We start from the raw sequence: 23,411 nt of genomic DNA, 5'->3' as shown, positions 1-23,411 counted from the left end.
TAAAATTTTCCACCTTACTATTTACATTATTCTCACTATTGTAGTAAGCACTACAAATAGACTGGTTGCTTTGAATGTTTGTAAATTTTGAAGCTGCTGATGAATCAAAGAAGCGTTTTTTAACAATGTGCTTTTTGTGAATATTTTCTATATTAAATAGTAAAAGAAAATGGTCTGATAGACCAATATCAATGATCTGCTTCACATCAACTTTTAGTCCTTTAGTAATTACTAAGTCTAACGTATGACCTGCTTTGTGTGTAGGCTGACTAATGTGCTGGCTCAAATCAAAAGTCCAGGATTATATATTATCGATATGAAAGTTAAAGTCACCGAGTATAAGGAACGTGTCATAGTTCGTAATTACAATTGACACCAAGTCTGAGAATTCCTCAAAGAAAGACACATTATATTTAGGAGGTCTATACACGGATAACACTAGAAACTGAGAAACTCCATGAATAACAACAGCAAGATACTCAAAGGACTTGAATTTGCCAAAGCCGGCATATTTACAATTTAACGGGCTACAGTAAATGTTTGCTAAATTGCCGCCTTTCTTACGTTGGCAATCTGTGTGAGCAAAGCTGTAATTCAGAGGCGCAGATTCGATTAAAACAGCCGCACCATTAGAGCTAAGCCACGTCGAGATAGAAATTGTTATTTTTATTAGCGCCGCACTGTGCATATTTTTTATTTAATCTATAATCTGTTTTTATAGTTGTAATTCATTGTTCATCAAGAGGTGTAATTGTAGTTAAGTTATTCGTATTTATGCCGCACTGCCTAGTTTTTTTCATGTATTGAGGTTAGTTATTACGGTATTAATGCAGTGCACTTCGGAGGAAGATTTTGTTACCACGTCCTAGCAAAGCATTATGGAAAGGGTTAGGAGTAAAAATAGACAGTCAAGAGAGACAAATTACCTTAGCGATGTTTTCGGAAAGGACCTGGGCGCCAGATCTATTTGGATGCAGACCATCCCGCTTAAAGAAAGTGACCTCTCCCAGAAGAGGTCCCAGTTGTCTACGAACCCGATGTTTTGACTATCGCAGAAGCCTTTCAGCCAGTTGTTTAACGCCAGCAGACGACTGTAGTACTCGTTCGATCTTCTAATGAGAGGTAGGGGACCCAAAATGAAGATTCTTGCAGCCTGGGTCCTCTCCTTCATGGCTTTAATAAGTGCTGAGAAGTCCGCCTTGAGAATCTCCGAATGTCAGTGTCTCACGTCATTTACCCCGGCTTGCCTGTGCCAATGGAGGTGTTCTAGCCTTTAACCCCCGCCTGCATAGCTGAAACAGGCTAAGTTCTTCATCATTGATGTCGTCGCTCAGACGACAAGGTGTGGGGGTAAAGCTCACTTGGCCTTGAAAGTGAGTAGCACAGCGTGGACTCGATGTTACTGAACCGCGATTTGCTGTGACGATTTCAGATGTCAGGGGAGGATTGTTCCAACAGACGAGCCTTCAAATCCCTCAGGCACCTTCGTCTGGACAGGAGTTTCTGGATCTCGATGTCGAGAGCCTGGAGTTCGTCGACGACACGGTTCATCTCACTGTCGGCCATTGTCTGCTTCCGCTTCGTGCCCTAGGAAAGAATGAGAGAGAGAGAAGTTAGAACTCCTAACCTATAATAAAATGCAGTGTTTTCCTTACAACAAATGGGGCATTTAGTTTGATGGCCAAAAGGCTCAAATTTGGTCTCATCAGATCAGAGGATTTTCTTACAGCTGTCTTCAGAGTATCCCATGTGCCTACTGTCAAACTCTAGTTGATGTGTCTTGTGCATTTTTATTTCTTTGTTACTCTCTCATAAAGCTGCAATTGGGGGGGAGCGCCTGGGAAACAGGTCTGTTCACCCCTTCCACTGTAGCTTGTTACTCTTTTACAAGTTATTGTGGTTCTCTTGGTGGCATCCCTCACCACTCATCTTCTTGCACAATCACTCAGTTTTTGTGGATATACTGCTCTGAACAAATTTATAGCTGTACCATACTCTTTCAATTTCTTATTGATTGATTTAACTGGATTCAATGGGATATTCAGTGACCTAAATATTCCCTTGTATTACATCCTCTAACTTTTTCATTTCAATCATCTTTCTGAGGAGTTGCTAGTAGCTTTCTGTCTTCATTTTGTATGTCGGTTAAGCCATGGTACTGACTCACCTCAAATTGAACCTTTTAGATACAGGTGCATCTATACTACTGTAAATTGATACACCTTGACTACAGACAGATCATCTCCTTTTAACTAATTATGTGATTCTTAAAAAAGTTGGCTGCTTCAGTTATTTAGATATGTCATATTAAAAGTGGTGAATACTTAGGCGATCAATTATTTTATATTTTTTATTTGTGATTTAAACCACTTTGTAGAGATCTGTTTTCTATTTAACTTCTAAGAGTCTTTTCATGCTGACCAGTTTAAAAAATAAATAAATCCACTGTGATTGTTGGCATTTATTTTGTTGTTTTGTTTTGCTTTGTTGTTATTTTTTTGTAACAATAAAATGTGAATGCTTTCAAGGATTCTTTTTATAGGCTCTGTAAAAACTTGACATAACTGAGATTAGGAAGACTCTTATAATCCACCCCTCAGAAGTGCTTCCAGTATTACCCAATTTGACCAAAAAGCACCTTGTGCTGAAAGCCAAGCCTATAACTTGTTTGGATAGTGTACCAGCTACATTCCCCAGAATTTTTTATGGATACTGGAAACTGCCTGGAAATAATAAAGCTCCTTCCTACTAGCAAATTGGAAGACTAAACTCATTGTTCTTCCATTATAGGTGTACTCCAAGTGTATCCAGTCCCATCCAGAATGAGAAACCTATTGTAGTAGCCTTCAACGTTCTCGTGCTGTCAATTTACAGCATAGATTATCCAAAACAAGTTTTAATTTTATCTTTATGTTTTTGGAGGATTGTAGCCATTGTACATTTAGGACTTTGTGCTGTGAAGCTTCAGCCCATTATTCTATTTATTCTTTACATTGCACCTGTCACAGTTGCAGGAAGCAATCACATTGTATGAACTGAAAAGATGTAAATAAATAAATACATTTTTTTGTCAATATCTCATATATATTTCTCTTCTGGTTCGTCCTGCTTCCACTTCAAAACCGGTCCCGCCCACACGCAGCCGACACAGCATTTCTCGATTCCTATTTGTCGTCTTCTATGTCATGCACTATACTGGCCTGCTGAGTGTAATACATCCAACAAGTACTCGAGGTGCTGCCACAACGGTAAAGTAGCTTTACCACGTTTGTGGGAGCCACCTGTGTCTTTACAACAGCTTCTTACACAGCAAACATCAGACGCTAAAAATTATCGTGAACACATTTGAGAATACAACTCTTCTCTAGCGTTTGCTTCCATGGGTGCACAAATAACTCAACCTCCTGGCCACAGATCATACTGTTTTAAAATACACGGGCAAATTTATCACCAAATCTCTCCACTATACGCTAACACTTCTACCAATCCAGGATATGGACAGTTGTATGTTTTTGACACAGCGCAAGCTACTGATACAATGCCCCGACATTGCAGCGATTTTTGTCGGAGAAGATGGCGAAACGCCTGCCGAAAGGGACATTTGCATCTATCCCATACACAACTCCTGTAAACAGATTTCCACGCTCAATATTAATTGCGATCCTGTGGTTTATCCACTTTTATTCCCTTACGGAGACATTGGCTGGCACAAAGATTTACAACATGTTCCCAATAAAAGAACCGCCAAGTGAATAAGGCTTACTCAATGTCAATTTTATGCATACAGATTAGCAATGAGGAATACGTTTAGTATTTTGCACTCCAGTGGCAAACTATTCCAACAGTATGTCGTAGATGCGTATGTTAAAATAGAGGGCGTGCATCTCAACTATCTCAGATTACATCAACAAGATCTGTGCGTGGAACAATACAATGTTTGAATACAGACGCACTGCAAGCAAACGCTGAAAATAACAACGTATGTGTAGGCAAAATGATCATATTACCATCCACATTTCCAGGAAGTCCAAGATACATGCAACAAAACTATCAGGATGCCATGGCCGTAGTATGTAAATTCGGAAAGCCTGATTTATTTATCACTTTCACATGTAATCCTACTGGGCCGGAAATTCTACATGCACACTGCGTCTTTCAAGAATTATTTATTTCTACTTGATTTCTGAATCCTTTTTCACCATTTTCCGTTCCTATTATTACACTGCCGTATGCTACGGTGGGCGTCGGCTAGTATATTATTATTACGCTAACTTAACATGCTCTGTGATGCACTGAGAATGCACTAATGCAAACAAGAAGAAGAGGTAGTGTTCTGGACAGGAAAAAAAGAGATGTGATCATCTTACAGTCAGGTGTGAAATGCAGGGAGAAAGTTTGTGGAAGTTCAAGGAAGATGTGAAGGTTAAGCACACTATACCTTGAGTGCCAGTACCAGGCACTGTGGCTGTGAGCAGGTGTTGTTTCAGGTACGGGCTTCAAAGGCTTAAACCCCTGATCTATTGTGTCCAGCTCCTGTTTTTTTTCTCAGTTATATACATGACAATAGAAGTAAGCACCTGATCCTTTTGTCCATCATATTCAATGTAGCCCCTGGTCAGTATTACTGCACTGTAATATACATTCACGTTTACGGACTTTGAAAAGGGACCCCCACCCCTGACTTCTGAAATCATTTACATTTACGTGTGCGACTGCTTACTTTAAATGGGGTTGCTCCACCTCCTGGGTTCTCTGGAAATCTTTGCATCAATGCTTGAAGTGGTCCAGTACTTCTCAATTTTTGCTTTTGATTACCAGCATTCTTAGATGTGCACAGGCAGTGTTTTCTAGTGTACCAGTTCTCATCATGGTTATGACCTTGGTTCAGTCTACCTTCAGCCCCTGGACACCGGATTGGTAACTTCAAAGGGGACTGTCCGATTTCCCACCCTTGATCGTGGTGTTTAAATTGAACGTTACCCCAGAATTGGTCTTAAATGTTGTTGTTTGAATTTGTCGCAAGGAAGCCATGGAAATTGTATTATGACTCTCAATTCTACTTCTCCAAACTCTTCACTTATTATGTCAATACATTTGTGTACAACAAAGGTACTGGATGTTACGTATATGCACCGCAAGCCCTGCTTTGCATGTTTTGTTTTTTTTCCATCTTGAACTTTAAAGTGGGACCCCATACAATTCATGAAAAGCACAAAAAGAAGTACTGTAGTTCACTGACTGTAAGCAAATTTACTTTTAAACATCTAATAAATATAATGATATATACTCAGGTTTCACATTATTCCTTGCTGATTTCCCATTTCAATTAAAAAAAAACACTGTCCTGTAAAATTGTGTTTTGCAATTAAACATCAACAAAAGCCAAGTAAATAGGAAAAGCAGTAATTGATCTTATGTAGGAATATTTCACTCATTGACAATTGTATATAGCATGTTCAAGAGTAAACAGCTTCAGTGATGAGTCACATTCTTACTCTCATGCTTGTGTGGATGTAGACATCTTCATACTCATAACTGATGCAGCTTTGCAGGTGTAAGTGTAGTATACAAATGACCAAATACGGTTCGCTGGCAACTGGGCGACAGTCAACTCGGCGAAAAGACAACCCGGCCAAAAGACATGTCGGCGAAAGACAACTCGGTGAGAGACAATTTGGCAAAGAAACAACTTGGCAAAATACAACTCGGCGACATCCTTTATCAGTTTGTTAATAGTTAGGTTCAAAGATATTTTTTAATTATATTTAAATGACAACATGATTTAAAATGTTGAAAATAAATTTATATAATTGACGAACAAACTTTATTCTGGCGGCACGGTGGCGCAGTGGGTAGCGCTGCTGCCTCGCAGTTGGGAGACCTGGGGACCTGGGTTCGCTTCCTGGGTCTTCCCTGCGTGGAGTTTGCATGTTCTCCCTGTGTCTGCGTGGGTTTCCTCCGGGCGCTCCGGTTTCCTCCCACAGTCCAAAGACATGCAGGTTAGGTGGATTGGCGATTCTAAATTGGCTCTAATGTGTGCTTGGTGTGTGGGTGTGTTTGTGTGTGTCCTGCGGTGGGTTGGCACCCTGCCCGGGATTGGTTCCTGCCTTGTGCCCTGTGTTGGCTGGGATTGGCTCCAGCAGACCCCCGTGACCCTGTGTTCGGATTCAGCGGGATGGATAATGGATGGATGGATGGACTTTATTCTGCAGATGGAACAAACTCTATCTTACATTATCTTCTGCAACCAAAATTGCTAATCCTTTATATAAATTGTATTGATTGTAATCGTATGATAACGTTATTTAGAATACAAAAGGTGACCTGCAAGTACGGCTTAAGGAATATCTTTACTCTCAACGTATTGGGACTCTCATAAAGCAGGTGATTCTGTGGATTTTCTGGTGCCCTCCGTCGTCATTTAAATATAATTAAAAAATCTCTTTGAACTTAACTATTACCTAACTGGTAAAGGATGTCGCTGAGTTGTGTTTTCACCGAATTGTCTGTCGCCGAGCTTTAGATGCAATACGTACTACAAAAGTGCAATGTAGTGTTTTTTTGCTCCCTAGATGAAATGTAAAGCCTGAAGATTCCGATTGTTATTGTTTCGGTAGCATTGAAGATGCCAACTCATGTTAATGGCTGTTGCTGGAATTTACTATGATGACATTTTGCAGTCTTGTGAAGTATAGTGGAATCTCAGGTCACGACCGTAATTCATTCCAACCCGATTTGGTCATGACCCGAAGTAATTTCCCCCATAGGATTGTATGTAAATACAATTAATCCGTACAAGCTGTATGTAAATATATATACGCTCGCTCACGCTCTCTCTCTCTCGCTCGTACGCTCGCTCGCTCGCTCTCTCTCTTTCGCTCGCTCGCTGCACAGGGAATGCACAGGGAGAGACTGAACACATGCGGAAATCATTGGCGTGTACGAACCGGATGGGAAACTGGCTTGTTCGTCACCCGAGTGTGTGGTCGTGAACAGATGCAAAAGTTTGGCAAACTTTTTGGTCGTAACCCAATTTGTACGTGGTCCGAGACGTTCGTGATCCGAGGTTCCACTGTACTACTACAGTTTTGATTGCAGCCTTTTTGGAGCTTTACATTTAAGAACCTGTAAGATGTGACCATTTCTGTTAAGTGCACCCCTGAGAAGATGCTCCACTGAAGTAATTTCACTGCCTGATCCAGCAAGTTGAAAACCTGCGTCGTTTACCAATTTACAAATTTGGGAATAAAGCAATATAAAGTCACATATTACTTTGTATTATTTCTGAGGAATGAAGTAGTATAATGTGTTACAGTTTAAATTCTTATAATCACATTACAATTTCTGACTTAAGAACGTTGCTACTTGTGTTACTTGTGTGTTTCTAAGGAGGTAATATGTAAATGTAGTAAATGTTTGGAAGGACTAGCATTTCATTTTACATTACATTCAAGGAGCTGAGTGTGGTTACCCCACCTGTGTTTACTGCCTGATTTGCACTGTATATAAGCACTATTTTTACACAGGTATGAATTGAATTTTACAGCACTGTCAGATCTGTAACCAGAAACGTACAGTATGTTATTTTACAAAGTTACGTGAAAGTTTGCATTATTTCGGGATTATGTTGTGATTGACTTTGTCTCTATTAACCTGTTACACCCTGAGGGCATTTTTCAGCAAATTTCCATCTGAGAGGGGGTACCCCAAAATAAAGGCTCATTATTCTGAAAATAAAGACAGGACAGTCAATTTTTCACGAGTTCCTGACAGATAACTTCTGAAATGTGATAGAATCGATATATTAGATTTAAATAGTCTTTGACTTGAAAACTGCTGCTAAACTAAAATAAAAAAATAAGGAAGTCAGAATTATTTTTTTCAGTTTTTTGTGATATAGTATATTTCATGTACCAGTAATGATAGGTCAGTTATTTCATGTCTGAGGTGTTCATCTTCAGACCATGCGGTTTGGCGGCTTGGGCAATGGAGTATAGTGTATTGATGGCGTCAGCATCTGTCTTAGTGAAAAAGGAGCTATCATCAGCAAATATCAAGTCTCTCTTTATCATACTGGACTCCCGCTTTTATGGAGAATGCTTTTCTCTTGATGGCGTTTATTGTCATGTTGAATAGTAGGAGAGAGATAACATCTCCTTGCTGGACACCTGTTTGCACAGGGAATTCTCCAGGAGAAAGCGATATTCATTCCGTGATACTCCTTCCTCTAGGTCAGCTGCTATTTTGTTCCAGTATTCTTCACAATTGGCTTACATTACCTGTCTAATTTGTTGGTTAACTCTTTGGTAACTTTGAAAATCGACATGTTTGACTGTCTTCCATCGAGGTGTTCGTCCAAGATCCAAGGCTGTGAACAGTGGTGTATTGATGGGCATATGGGGATGATGCATTCCAGAATCCATGATGATATCTGCTTTTCTTCTGTGTCGACATCATCGGACGGATCAAGCACCACAAACTTCTTGGACAGAGTGATCTGGATTGACTGACTAGTGGCTGGGTCCCTCAGTTGTGCACAATCTTGCTTGACAGAGGTGTAGGTTTTTGGTCTCGCCTGTTTTGGTCATAGCCAGAGTTTGGCACAGAGGTGATAATGGTCAGAGCCACAGTCCCTTCATTGCTTGAACATCTTGGAGCAATGATTGGAAACTGGAGTTGATCAGGATGTAGTCTGGAACCAGTGCGTCTTTACGGGATGGGTTCCTCCATGTAAGTCTGGGGATGACAAAAGAAGATGTTTCCAACAATCAAGTTGTTAAACAGGGCAAAGGACAAAAGACAAGTCCATTATCATTCACATTGCTTCATCCTATGTGGATCTGTTGGCGCTGATGTGGTCATTGAAATTGCTTGCTAGAATCTTCTTCTTCTTCTTCTTTCGGCTGCTCCCGTTAGGGGTTGCCACAGCGGATCATCTTCTTCCATATCTTTCTGTTCTCTGCATCTTGTTCTGTTACACCCATCAACTGCATGTCCTCTCTCACCACATCCACAAACCTTCGTTTAGGCCTTCCTCTTTTCCTCTTCTCTGGCAGCTCTATCCTTAGCATCCTTCTCCCAATATACCCAGCATCTCTCCTCTGCACATGTCCAAACCAACGCAATCTCGCCTCTCTGACTTAGTCTCCCAACCGTCCAACTTGAGCTGACCTTCTAATGTACTCATTTCTAATCCTGTCCATCCTCATCACACCCAGTGCAAATCTTAGCATCTTTAACTCTGCTACTTCCAAATCTGTCTCCTGCTTTCTGGTCAGTGCCACCGTCTCCAACCCATATAACATAGCTGGTCTCACTACCGTCCTGTAGACCTTCCCTTTCACTCTTGCGGATACCCGTCTGTCACAAATTACTCCTGACACTCTTCTCTACCCATTCCACCCTGCCTGCACTCTCTTTTTCACTTCACTTCCACAATCCCCATTACTCTGTACTGTTGATCCCAAGTATTTAAACTTATACACCTTCGCCAACTCTACTCCCTGCATCCTCACCATTCCACTGACCTCCCTCTCATTTACACACATGTATTCTGTCTTGTTCCTACTGACCTCAATTCCTCTCCTCTCTAGAGCATATCCCCACCTCTCCAGGGTCTCCTCAACCTGCTCCCTACTATTGCTACAGATCACAGTGTCATCAGCAAACATCATAGTCCACGGGGACTCCTGTCTAATCTCATCTGTCAACCTGTCCATCACCATTGCAAATAAGAAAGGGCTCAGAGCCGATCCCTGATGTAATCCTACCTCCACCTTGAATGCATCCGTCACTCCTACCACAGACCTCACCACTGTCACACTTCCCTCGTACATATCCTGTACAACTCTTATGTACTTCTCTGCCACTCCTGACTTCCTCATACAATACCACAGCTCCTCTCGAAGCACCCTGTCATATGCTTTCTCCAGGCCCACAAAGACGCAATGCAGCTCCTTCTGGCCTTCTCTAAACTTCTCCATCAACATCCTCAGAGCATACATTGCTTCTGTGGTGCTCTTTCTTGGCATGAAACCATATTGCTGCTCACTAATCATCACCTCACTTCTTAACCTAGCTTCCACTACTCTTTCCCATAGCTTAATGCTGTGGCTCATGAATTTTATTCCCCTGTAGTTAGAATAATGATCTCCTTTTGGGGAATCAAGTCCAGCATGCATTGGAATTGGTCGTAGACATCATCCTTTGACTCCTTTGAACTTATCTCGGTGGGCATGTAGACAGAGAGGGTATGGGTTTTGATTGTATTGTTGATAGTGATTGTCACTAGCCAAATGAACATAGGTTTGAAAGAGATCACACTGCTAGCCACCCAATTGTCTACCATAAAGCAGACACCAGCTTGGTGTTTATCGTCGCTGGAGCAGATAATCATCATCAGGTTGTCTGATGATGGTCGCTGGATGTTGAGTGATCCAGATCCAGTGAGACGTAATTCTGATACTGCCGCGATGGTAATTGTGCAAGCCAATGGTTCTTGAACAATAATTTAGTTCTGGCCAACATAGTGCTCATTTCCAACGTTCCATTCAGCAATACGAAGTTCCAAATTCAGTTGTATAAGTTTCTTATTTGACCGTAAGTCCACTTCTTGCCAGCACCCCAGGCAAGTATTAGTTGATAAGTTTGTTTCGTTCATATCCATGCGGTTTCCAGCCTGTTTTCTCTGGTTTCCCAGTTCTAGTCACCACAGCACGGTGAGTACCCTCCTCCTTTTTCAGCTGGACTTAGAACTGTCCTTGGAGGCAGCGTTAACATTCAGAGATGCATAGCTTCTTCAAATGCCCTACTTTGGGGTGAAAGGAATGGTTTCACATACCCATATACAGACTTACATACATCACTAGATAGATGTCACTGTCTGCTGTCCAGTGGTAGAATGTTTTTGAACATATGCTCGTATGTGTCACAGTTAAAGACCTGGAAGTCTAATCTGATACTATACAAAGGGAAATTGTTTTGTATTATTTGGAGCATATCTCATGATTAATGAATTGTTCAACATAGTGTTTGGATCAGGATAGTCTAATGTAAGTACTTACTGTACATGCCATTTTAGCTCTTTGCTAAAAAGTAAAATGTGCTATTGCATGGAAAAATCTGAAAAGTGCTTCTAGCATTATTTCCATTGTTCAAAAGTTGTTTGCTTATGCTCACTGAGTGAAGGCGTTCATTGTATTTTTTGCATTTTACTGTTGTGACGTTTGAATGATATATAACACTTGGGTATCCTGTATAGGGCGGCACGGTGGCGCAGTGGGTAGCGCTGCTGCCTCGCAGTTGGGAGACCTGGGGACCTGGGTTCGCTTTCCGGGTCCTCCCTGCGTGGAGTTTGCATGTTCTCCCCGTGTCTGCGTGGGTTTCCTCCAGGCGCTCTGGTTTCCTCCCACAGTCCAAAGACATGCAGGCTAGGTGGATTGGCGATTCTAAATTGGCCCTAGTGTGTGCTTGGTGTGTTTGTGTGTGTCCTGCGGTGGGTTGGCACCTTGCCCGGGATTGGTTCCTGCCTTGTGCCCTGTGTTGGCTGGGATTGGCTTCAGCAGACCCCCGTGACCCTGTGTTCAGATTCAGCGGGTTGGAAAATGGATGGATGGATGGATGGTATCCTGTATAAGTATATCATATATATGTAATTAATGGAGTGGGCTCATTCATTATATACAGTTCACGTACAAGTCCATACACAAAGACATTACATTTAAGACCCGAATACACCAACAAAAATTTACATATCTTATTTCCTTTTGCATGCTTCCTTTTGTGTTTTTTGTTTAAATGTGTCTGTAAGTTTTCCCAAATATTACCAACTCCTATAATACAGCTCATAAGTAATTAGATTTAAGGAGGCAAAAAATTCTTTACTAATCAAAGGAAAACAGTATTATTATCACATTTCTTTTTATTCCTATGAAAGTGGTGTTGTAATCATTTGGTTTTATAATTTTTTGCAGCTCATCCTGCATTAGTTGATTCGTTTTGTACAAAAATTTAGGGGTTTTGATGAATTTGATGTTAGTTTTTACATTTAAAGTAAATACATTAAGTTGAATATTTTTTAGTGTCTTTATTGTGATGCCATTTTTATTTCCTTTGAGTGTCACTATTTTCTGATTCCATCATCATGTAGTGAGTTCTGGTTGTCAGGGTGTGGTCACAAGGGTCACAACAGGTGTTAGTTGCGTGAAGGGTTTAAGAGGTCACCTCTGGCATCTGTCCTCTATCTGAGTTGTCAGGATAAAACCTGACAATTGCAATTTACTAAAAGGCTTTTATTTATTCACTTCTCAGTAATTAATTTCTTGTTTTAGTTCCTGTAAAAGTAAAGTATTTTTTAATGTGATTACCGTATATATGCATATAAGTCAGGTCTTGAAACCCGTAACAATCAATCATAAAGTCAGACCCCAACTTCGCACCAGTTTCTCAGACACATAAAATTTTTTTGCAGCAAGCGCAGTTACCAATTTCTTTCACCACATCAACGACTTTTAATTTAAAACTAGCTTCATATTTTCTTCTGATCGAACGCTCCATCATAGATAAGGGATGCTCCTACAATAAAGGTGTATGACGGTGTGAGATACAAAAAACACTAAACAGTGCAAACTGCGCTTTGGAATAGTTCGGGTATTATCGTATGGTCACATACTGTATGCACAATGCATAGAAAAAAAGGCAGTGTGCTCTGTGGTTACTCTCTCAGGTGGCTGTTAGCATATCATAATCTCTTGGACCAATAGTGTGAGTTTTCCACGTTCGACTTATACGACCGACATTATATAATACATGAAATTATATGGTAAAATCAAGCCCGACTTATCTGCGGGAGAACTTAAACGCGAGTATATACTGTACGGTACTTTTTTTCCAGGAAGTAATAGAAGTATTTAGCAATTTCTTATGGATCGATTTCTATGAGTAATTAACCTTACACTGTCAGCTTTCTTGGCAATGTTATACATGTTCTGACAAAATGATTCCATATCTTTCTTCAACACTTTACAGTTGGTAGTGTGCTGCTTTTGAAGGTATTTTATGTAAGGAGACTCTCCCTGGACAAAAATGGAGACAGTAGATGTATCAAGATTGTCAGCTGAAAGAGCTAATTAGTGGTGCTTCAGACGGAACACCAGAATGTAGTCTATCATATTGTCTTTACGAGTTTTGCTAAGATTTCTGTTAATTCCTAGAAGCAGTACACACTAAGATTCAGGACATGTTAGAGTACTCGCCTGATGGCAGTTGAAATTGTAGCACTTACTTTGCAGGTTGATTGAAGATAACCACTGTGCCTCTCAGGTTCAGCAGCTTGAATAACTTCATCCTACCAAATATGCTTACTGTAAAGGATTAATGACATTTCAAGTCAACAAAAGGTTGGGGTTCCTTTGCTTGGAAAACCCAAATTAATTTCTAGGTAAATGAGTGGGAAAGTAAAGCCTCAGAACAACACCATTTCAACCTTCATTTTATTTCTCATTCTGAGATGTGTACATCAGGTTTTATGTTTTCAAAATTAACACTTATGGGTGTTATATGCCCAAGTTGGCGAAACAGCTTGGCTGATGGCTGGATGTTTGCTTAGTCCCGAGTCCATTACTTCCTGATTTTGCAGCAGAAATGGATAAGAAAACTATGTATCTACACACAATGTGGCCTGCTGAGGGTATTTCTGCCACTCAGACCTGATACATACACAAGTTCTGCACTCACAGTTTTATTTATTTTTTGTTCTGCACACACAGTTTTATTTTTTTTTAGTTTTTCCTCGTGTGAAACAACTTCCCCTGTTTCCCACCTATACAGCCCAGTTAAAACACAGGCACAGTGCATGCTGTTTTGTTTGTCCACAAGCCTTTTGAGGATTGACCACGAGTTGTCAATGGGATTGAGGTCTGGGGCGTTTCCTGGCCATGGACCCAAAATTTTGATGTTTTGTTTCCCAAGCCACTTAGTTATCACTTTTGCCTTATGGCATGTTGCTCCATCATGCTGGAAAAGGCATTGTTTGTCACCAAACTGTTCTTGGATAATTGGTAGAAATTGCTATCTGAACATTTTTGTGTGTATGCAACGTTTATATATGAGGCCCCAGATCATGTCAGTTTCAGAAATTCTCAAATGATTGAGGAGTGTATTGATAAAGGGGATGAGACAGAAATAGGAGTCAGGTGGAAAGGTTTCTTGGTGCAAGAAGAATTGCGTCTTAACACCAGCAAAACCATGAAACTGGTTATTGACGTTCTCCACACCAAAGAGCCTCTATGTCTGGTCACTATTCAAGGTATTTTGGGGTCCACATTAATGACAGGTTGGACTGGTCTCTGAAAACTGAGGAACAATATAAGAAAGGCAGAGCAGGCTCATTTTCCTTAGGAGACTGTGTTCCTTTAATGTGGGTAGTGACATCCTGCACATCTTCTATAACTCTCTGATGGCCAGTACGGTTTTCTGCAAAGTGGTGTGCTGGTCTGGTAACATCACCTCATGAGATGCCCAAAGAATCAACAAGATATTTAAAAGGGCAAGCTCAGTTACTGTATATGATGCACTCTGTACCCCATGGAGGTGGTAGTGAAGTACAATACAATACAATATCATTTATTTTTGTATAGCCCAAAATCACACAAGAAGTGCCGCAATGGGCTTTAACAGGCACTGCCTCTTGACAGCCCCCCAGCCTTGACTCTCTAAGAAGACAAGGAAAAACTCCCCAAAAAACCCTTGTAGGGAAAAAATGGAAGAAACCTTGGGAAAGGCAGTTCAAAAAGAGACCCCTTTCCAGGTAGATTGGGCGTGCAGTGGGTGTGAAAAAGAAGGGGGTCAATACAGTATAATACACAGAACAGATCAAATCCTCAATACACTATAAAAATAAACATTTTACAAGTACAGAGAAGAATTTAACAGTAGATGATATCACATAATATGATTTGGATTTGTTTGGAGTCCTGGAGACCTCAGCCATCAAGCTGCCTCCCCCATTTGGCCAGTGCTGGGCCAGCCAATCCGATGATAGGACCTCTCTACCCCATGATTCCTATGATCCTCCATCAGGGATGACTTTACCTTAGGCAGGCAAAACAACTTGGCAGGTGGGCCGTGGCACCAAGTGCCACATTTGAGTACCGAGAAGAGAAAAAGAATAGGTGAGGGTTAGTAACAAATTTTAGTGCTAATGACTAACAACAGAGATGCAGTCTGTACAGTTAATCAACAGCTCTAGTCAGGATATGCTAAACTGAAGTAGTAAGTCTTCAGCCGGGATTTAAAAGCTGAGACCAAAGGGGCATCTCTTATAGTAGCAGGCAGACCATTCCACAGTTTAGGGGCCCTGTAACTAAAAGCTCGACCTCTCACTGTTATTTTATTAATCCTTGGAATCAAGTAGAGAATTAAAATAAAACTGAGTGCCCTTATGAACTATGCTGGACATCCTCTTTCTTGTACACTATCACAGTAATTTCAGCCAATGAATTATTCAGCAGAATTGTGCCAAGAAATACTACTGAGGCTCCTTTATACCAACAGCAATACATGTCACTGTGACAGCAAAGTCATAACTTTTCTTTCTTTTGACTTTTCTTGCTTTATAATCATTCCGGTGTGTGTTCATATTTATTTATTTATGTATTTACTTACGTATCTACCTATTTATGTTGAAATTTAAAAAGCGAAATATCCCCCTGAGGACAAATAAAGCTCTATCTATCTAAATGGTAAATTTCTTGTTGACATGTTGTTGACTTACTTGGACATGCTTGTTTAATGTACTATGAACTTCATAGACTTTTTCCAAGCCTAATTTCCTCCTATCATCCATAGTTGAATTTTTATGTTGTTTGGCACCACTTCATTGGTATGTGTGAGTGTACATTTTATGGACTTGGAAATGTGGGTTTATAAAATGGATAGTAATGATATATACTTTCAAGTCAGAGAATGCAGAAGAGTGTAAAAGAGGTTGGGAAATGGACAAGCAAATGTTGCCTGGAAATAAGGTTCTGGTGGCACTGTCTTCCTCCTTTTCTTTCTATTTTGGAAGCCCCTCTTATTGATGTATGTGTTGGGGAAGCCATAAGCCAGAACATAGAGCTTATCTCTAGAAATAAAATTTACTAGAAACATACATTATTCTGATTATCACAGATTCTAATCCCTGTGTCCCCTTAAAATGATTCCCCATTTCCCTGTTGCAGTGTTCATACATGTGATCATGACTAGAGTTAAGTGTTTCAAAGTATTTGCCCAAAAATTTTTTAAAGCAGCCACAATAAAGCCACAGTAAAGTGAAAATTAAAAATTAAAATGACATAAACAGTAAAAAAAAAAAAAAAGACACAATTAACAAACAGTATATATAGGTGTACTTAAATGTGTTCTTATTCTAGCACAGTGACTCAAAGGTATTTATTAATTCTTATTTCTTTACTGTATTTCAAGACACGTCTCATTGTATTTAGTATTTAGAAAGATGGCAGTCATCTTTATTCAGTTGCAGATAATATATCATATATTATCATATATAATAATGAAATCCTCCAGAAAAGCACAGGGAATGCATTTATATGAATTTGAAATAGGAATTAAAGGACTAATGGTAGCATATTGCAATTTGTTTTACAAAGCAGGTGAAGGTGACAATATAGTGTAAATTCATATTTGAGCTTTAGAGTTGTATAGTAATCCCTTGCTATGTTGCGCTTCGACTTTCTCGGCTTCACTCTATCGCGGATTTTATATGTAAGCATATTTAAATATATATCGCGGATTTCTGTGGACAATGGGTCTTTTAATTTCTGGTACATGCTTCCTCAGTTGGTTTGCCCAGTTGATTTTATACAAGGGACGCTATTGGCAGATGGCTGAGAAGCTACCCAACCAGAGCGCGTATTACGTAGTAAATAAAACTCCTCAAATATATTGTGAGCACGGGGGCTGTTCGCACCCCTAGAGGATACGGCCGCTCCTCAAAAAACGCTGAAAGATTACCTTCACATTGCTGTCATCCTTGCTGGGCTTACATATGGCTGCTTTGTCAAGGGATATGCTTCCCGCACGGTGCTTCGCATACTTAAAAGATCAAACAGCACGTATTGATTTTTGATTGTTTGCTTTTCTCTCTCTCTCTCTCTTGCTCTGACATTCTCTGCTCCTGACGGAGGGGGTGTGAGCAGGGGGGCTGTTCGCACCCCTAGACGATACGGACACTTGTCTAAAAATGCTGAAAGATTACCTTCACATTGCTCTCACAGCTGCTTTGTGCGCCGGTGCTTCGCATACTTAAAAGCCAAACAGCCCTATTGATTTTTGATTGTTTGCTTTTTTCTCTCTCTCTCTCTCTCTCTCTCTGACATTCTCTGCTCCTGACGCACACTCCTTTGAAGAGGAAGATATGTTTGCATTCTCATTGTGAGACTGAACTGTCATCTCTGTCTTGTCATGGAGCACAGTTTAAACTTTTGAAAAAGAGACAAATGTTTGTTTGCAGTGTTTGAATAAAGTTCCTGTCTCTCTACAACCTCCTGTGTTTCTGTGCAAATCTGTGACCCAAGCATGACAATATAAAAATAACCATATAAACATATGGTTTCTACTTCGCGGATTTTCACCTTTCGCGGGGGGTTCTGGAACACAACACCCGCGATCGAGGAGGGATTACTATATTGTCCATGATCTTAAGAATTCCATGCTATTTTATGTATTTCAATATTAAATATAATATAACATATTTTGTTACTAAAATTGGTATAAAGTAACTAACAAATTTCTTCCTTATCTAGCAGATTTCCTCAAGTACATCTCCTGAAGTAACAGATAATGCAAAGCAGCCAGCAAAATCTACTCTGTTTCAATTTGCAGAGGTGAGTGTTTATATTGGAATCATGTTAAAATATATATATATTTTCACATGGGAAAGGCTTTCAAGCTTCATAACAGGGTTAAAGGGATGTCTGCCCTATAATAAGTTATATGTATAATACCATTCAGAAGCTTAGCATCAACAATAAACTGACATGTTTCTTATGAAAGCTGCTTCATTTTGGCCATGGTAAAGCCAGAAATTAACTTTAGGAATGCCAGTACCTTGCAACCCAGGTGAACAGAAAAACTTTTAAGCAGAGCTAATGCAAATACAAAGGTTTCTCTAATAACCAATTAGCATGTAAACATGACTAATAAAGGACATGCTACAGAGGTTTATCATTAGGGCACTGAAAGAATTGGTACTAAAAACAGGGCTTTGCAACAATGTGAATAATTTATTAAAAATCATTAATTTCAAGTAGTAATAGCCATTATAAAAACTTGTGATGCCGTGGCTATATATTTATATCAATTTAGTTGTATCTTGATAATACAAGGAATCAATTTCTATCCAAAACATGAACATTTCTGAGTGACCCCAGACTTTTAAACGGTAATGTACATATGAAGATACAAATAGGTTTCAGCCCCAGATAGTAAAGTTTGAAATATTATGAATATTTTTCTTACTGTTCAGATCATTTGAAAAACTGCTTTGTTTACTTTCTGTTGAAAATGAGCAAAAGGTAATAATGGAATCCTCCAGAAAAGCACAGTGAATGTATTTATATGAATTTGAAATAGGAATTAAAGGACTAATTGTAGCGTATTGTAATTTGTTTTACAAAGCATCAAAATCATTTAGAATGGCGAAGGTGACAATATAGTGTAAATTCATATTTGAGCTTTAGGGTTGTATTGTCCATGATCTTAAGAATTCCATACTATTTTATGTATTTCAAATATGGGAGGGAAGAAAAACTTACAGTGAACTATAAAATATAATGTATGTTTTTATGTTTATAACTTAAGTAACTGCATTAATGGTCTTTATTCTAAAATATGGAGCCCCAACAACAGTAGCAGTGATCATTTATTAAATATTTGTAGAAAATGAGATCAGAGAATACTTGGAAAATATAAGTATCCTCATACATTAAATTGTTAGCAGCATATCGAAATGAGACTTGTATTCAGGGAAAAGATGAAAACTCAGATGCAAACAAACATAAATAAATGTGCCATAAAATGAAATGGAAAACCTCTGTTCGAACAAAGTATTTGTTGGAGACTGTGGATTTTAAAGTAGTGGAACAACAGTGGGTAGATGTGACATCATAGTTGGTAGAGCCTCGAAAGAATATTTTTTGATTTTGAAAATGAGAATTGACAAGCAACCAGGACTGAAGAAATACTACAATTTGATAGGTGCCTGATTTAGGTTTTGGATTAAAACATTTCCCTGTACTGCATTATGATCTTCAAAGTCCTCTTTTTTGACTGTGTAGTTAATAATAATAGTAATGCTCCCAGGTAATGAATATTAAGAGATGAAATGACAGAAGTGTTACAGGGGAAATTAAGTGACTTTAAAATTGGTTTTCAACAAGAACATGAGCAAATGTTACTACTTAACTGCAAATTTTAGTTGGAATTATTTATTCACCCTGAAAATCCACAGTAAATAGTATTATAAATTTTAACATATTCTAATTTCCTAGCATTAAATAATTCTAAAACACAAAAGCTTTTTAGTTTTTGCATCCATGGCATAAAAAAGACGTGTCCCATCAGGAACTACAAAACAAGCCTAACTATTCCCAGCGTTACTTTGTCTTACCTAATTCTTGGTTGCACTCTTGCCAAGACTTTACAACTTACCCTCTCGGTCTAAAGTTGCTGGTGTAGTTTGGTAAAGATATTACAGCTTCTTGGTTAGTTTTGTTTTACCAGTGGTATGACAACATACAGTGGAAAAATGTCATGTGTGTAGCACATGATTAAGATGGCAAATTTAGATAAAGAATAAGATATCACAATAGTTTTCTAAAAATCATTGAAATTTGTATTCCAAAGTACATAATGGTGCATTTTGTTTGGTTTCTGTAAAATCACTGTCACATGAGGGGTTGTTGCTATGATTGTATTACATTTTTGTTTTCATGTGTTGCTGTTCCTTTAAGGGGGGGTTGACTTAATGTGGAATTCATTTCTACTGTTTATTTTTAATTTTGGTTTCATTTTGATGAAGTTAATATTTTTCCACGTCTTGTTTTTGTTGTTACACAATGTCATTTTGTTAGTGGATGCCATTATTTTGTAGTCTTTTGTTGATGGTTGCTATATGGTTTGCTACTATGGGACAACCAGAAGTGTGTAATGCATAATGTCATCGTCACAATGGTATAAGGGTCGGAGTTCAGTGTTTAGAGTAACAGATTTCTTTGGTTTAGGGTAATGATTTGAATTTTGACAAAAAATTTCCATTCACAGTTTTTAGATTTTTGTCTGTCCTTTGTTTAGATTCCTATCTCCTGATCCACTATAATTACTTCTGCTTGTGTTTACTTGAATCTGCTCTTATATCAAAATAGCTGTAATTTAGTTACTAAGTTATGTTTTTGCTTTTTTAGAACCCTCAAATGTTGAGTTTTGAAATATTAACTGTTAAAGTGGCTTGCCAAACTTTTTAATGTGATACGTACATTAAATGTTAAAAATGGCTTGTTGTGCCCATGCTTGTGCTGCTTCATTTTCAAAGTATTTATCCATTTTAGTAAGTGGGTGAAGTTTTAATTGTAGAACCTCTTTCTAAATTCTAAGCTCTGCTGTTATAATAACTACAAAACAATATTTTTGTTTGTCTTGAGAGTAGTAGTACAACAATTTTTCATCCAACTTGTCCTTCAGGCTACCAAAACTTTTTTGTAAAATTATATCCATGAACGAGGTATTTTTTTTAATATATGCAGTCTTCTTACCTCATACTGGAATAAACAAATTTAGGAAATAAATCGTGGTGAATTGTGTGATTGGTGCCACTCAAGTAAGAGATTTGCCAGAGTAGTTATTTTAGTTTTTTTTGTTTAAAAAATTCTTCTTCTTCTTCTTTTGGCTGCTCCTGTTAGGGGTTGCCACAGCGGATCATCTTTTTCCATCTCTTCTGTCCTCTGCATCTTTCTCTGTTGCACCCATCACCTGCATGTCCTCTCTCACCACATTCATAAACCTCTGCTTAGGCCTTCCCCTTTTCCTGTTTCCTGGCAGCTCTATCTTTAACATCTTTCTCCCAATATACCCAGCATCTCTCCTCTGCACATGTCCAAACCAACACAATCTCGCCTCTCTGACTTTGTCTCCCATTCGTCCAACCTGAGTTGACCCTCTAATGTACTTATTTCTAATCCTGTCCATCCTCGTCACTCCCAATGCAAATCTTAGCATCTTTAACTCTGCCACCTCCAGCTCTTTCTCCTGCTTTCTGGTCAGTGTCACTGTCTCTAGACCATATAACATAGCCAGTCTCACTACCGTCCTGTAGACCTTCACTTTCACTCTTGCTGATACCCGTCTGTCACAAATTACTCCTGACACTCTTCTCCACCCATTCCTCCCTGCCTACACTCTTTTTCACTTGTCTTCCACAGTCCCCATTACTCTGTACTGTTGATCCCAAGTATTTAAACTCATCCACCTTCGCCAACTCTACTCCCTGTATCCTCACCATTCCACTGACCTCCCTCTCATTTGCACACATGTATTCTGTCTTGTTCCTACTGACCTCCATTCCTCTCCTCCCTAGAGCATATCTCCACATCTACAGTGTCTCCTAGATCTGCTCACTACTCTCACTGCAGATCACAATGTCATCAGCAAACATCATAGTCCACTGGGACTCCTGTCTAATTTAATCTGTCAACCTGTCCATCACCATTTCAAATAAAAAAAGGCTCAGAACCGATCCCTGATGTACTCCCACCTCCACACTGAATGCATCTGTCACTCCTACCACAGACCCCACCACTGTCACACTTGCCTTGTACATATCCTGTATAACTCTTACTTCCTCATACAATACTACAATTCCTCTCGAGGCACCCTATCATATGCTTGCTTCAAGTCCACAAAGACGGAATGCAACTCATTCTGGCCTTCTCTATACTTCTCCATCAACACCCTCAGAGCAAACACTGTATTTTTGTGCTCTTTCTTGGCATGAAACCATACTGTTGCTCACTAATCATTACCCATCTTAGCCACTACTCTTTCCCATACCTTCATGCTGTGGCTCATCAATTTTATCCCCCTGTACTTAGTACAGCTCTGCATATCCCTCTTATTCTTAAAAATCAGTATCAGTACACTTTTTCTCCACTCCTCAGGCATCCTCTCATTTTCCAAGATTCCATTATACAGGCTGGTTAAAAACTCCACTGCCATCTCCAAGGGTATGTCATCTGGACCAACGGCCTTTCCATTCTTCATCCTCTTCACAGCTATCCTTACTTCCTCCTTGCTAATCTGGTGCACTTCCTGATTCACTATGTTCCACATCATCCAACCTTGTCTTTCTCTCATTCTCTTCATTCATCAGCCTCTCAAAGTACTCTTTCCATCTGGTCAACACACCTTCCTCGCTTGTGAGTATGTTTCCATCTTCATCTTTTGTTACTCTAACCTGCTTCACATCTTTCCCAGCTCGGTCCCTCTGTCTGGCCAATCGGTACAGGTCTTTTTCTCCCTTATTAGTGTCCAGCTTCTCATACAACTCATCATACGCCTTTTCTTTAGCCTTCACCACCTCACTCTTCACCTTACACCTTATCTCCCTATACTGTTTTCTACTTTCTGCATCTCTCTGACTATCCCACTTCTTCTTTGCCATCCTCTTCCTCTATATACTCTCCAGTACTTTCCCATTCCAGCACCAGGTTTCCTTTTCCTCCTTCCTCTGTCCAGATGTCACACCAACTACCCTACTTGCTGTCACCCTTACTACTTCTGCTGTAGTTGCCCAGCTGTCTGGTAACTCTTCACTGCCACCCAGTGCCTGTCTCACCCCTCCCTAAACTCAACTTTGCAGTCTTCCTTTTTCAATTTCCACCATTCGATCCTTGGCTTCGCCCTCACTCTCCTCCTCTTCTTGATCGCCAACTTCATCCTACAGACCACCATCCTATGCTGTCTAACTGCAGTTTCCCATGCCACCACTCTGCAGTCTTCAATCTCCTTCAGATTGACTCTTCTCGGTAGCATATAATATACCTGTAATAATATATTATATATATATATATATATATAATATATCTTCCTCCACTCTTGCATGTCATCCTATGTTTCTCCTTATCTTAATAATACGTATTCACCAGAGACATGCCCATTCTTTTTGCAAAATCCATTATCATCTGACCACCTTCGTTCCTCTCCTTGACACCATACCTGCCCATCACTTCCTAATATCCTCTGTTTTCCTTTCACCAACATGTCTTTTGAAATCCGCTCCAATCACCACTTTCTGTCCCTTGGGTACACTGTCCATCACTTCATCCAACTCACTCCAGAAATCTTCTTTCTCATTCATC

The 23,411-nt window shown here is 39.5% G+C and overlaps 1 protein-coding gene across 1 annotated transcript in view; it reads left to right on the top strand.

Annotated features, from left to right (window-relative positions):
* The window catches only part of LOC114650543 (HMG box transcription factor BBX), a 312,812-nt gene that overhangs the window by 216,781 nt on the left and 72,620 nt on the right, over positions 1–23,411 (top strand). The window contains 1 exon segment of the mRNA XM_028800239.2: positions 17,805–17,885. Coding sequence (XP_028656072.1) covers positions 17,805–17,885 — 81 coding nt within the window.

The sequence above is a fragment of the Erpetoichthys calabaricus genome, chromosome 4, assembly GCF_900747795.2.
Source record: "Erpetoichthys calabaricus chromosome 4, fErpCal1.3, whole genome shotgun sequence".
In the NCBI taxonomy this organism is placed as follows: Eukaryota; Metazoa; Chordata; class Cladistia; order Polypteriformes; family Polypteridae; genus Erpetoichthys; species Erpetoichthys calabaricus.
The sequence above is the reverse complement of the archived record's forward strand: the minus strand, read 5'-3'. Positions and strand labels throughout refer to the sequence as shown.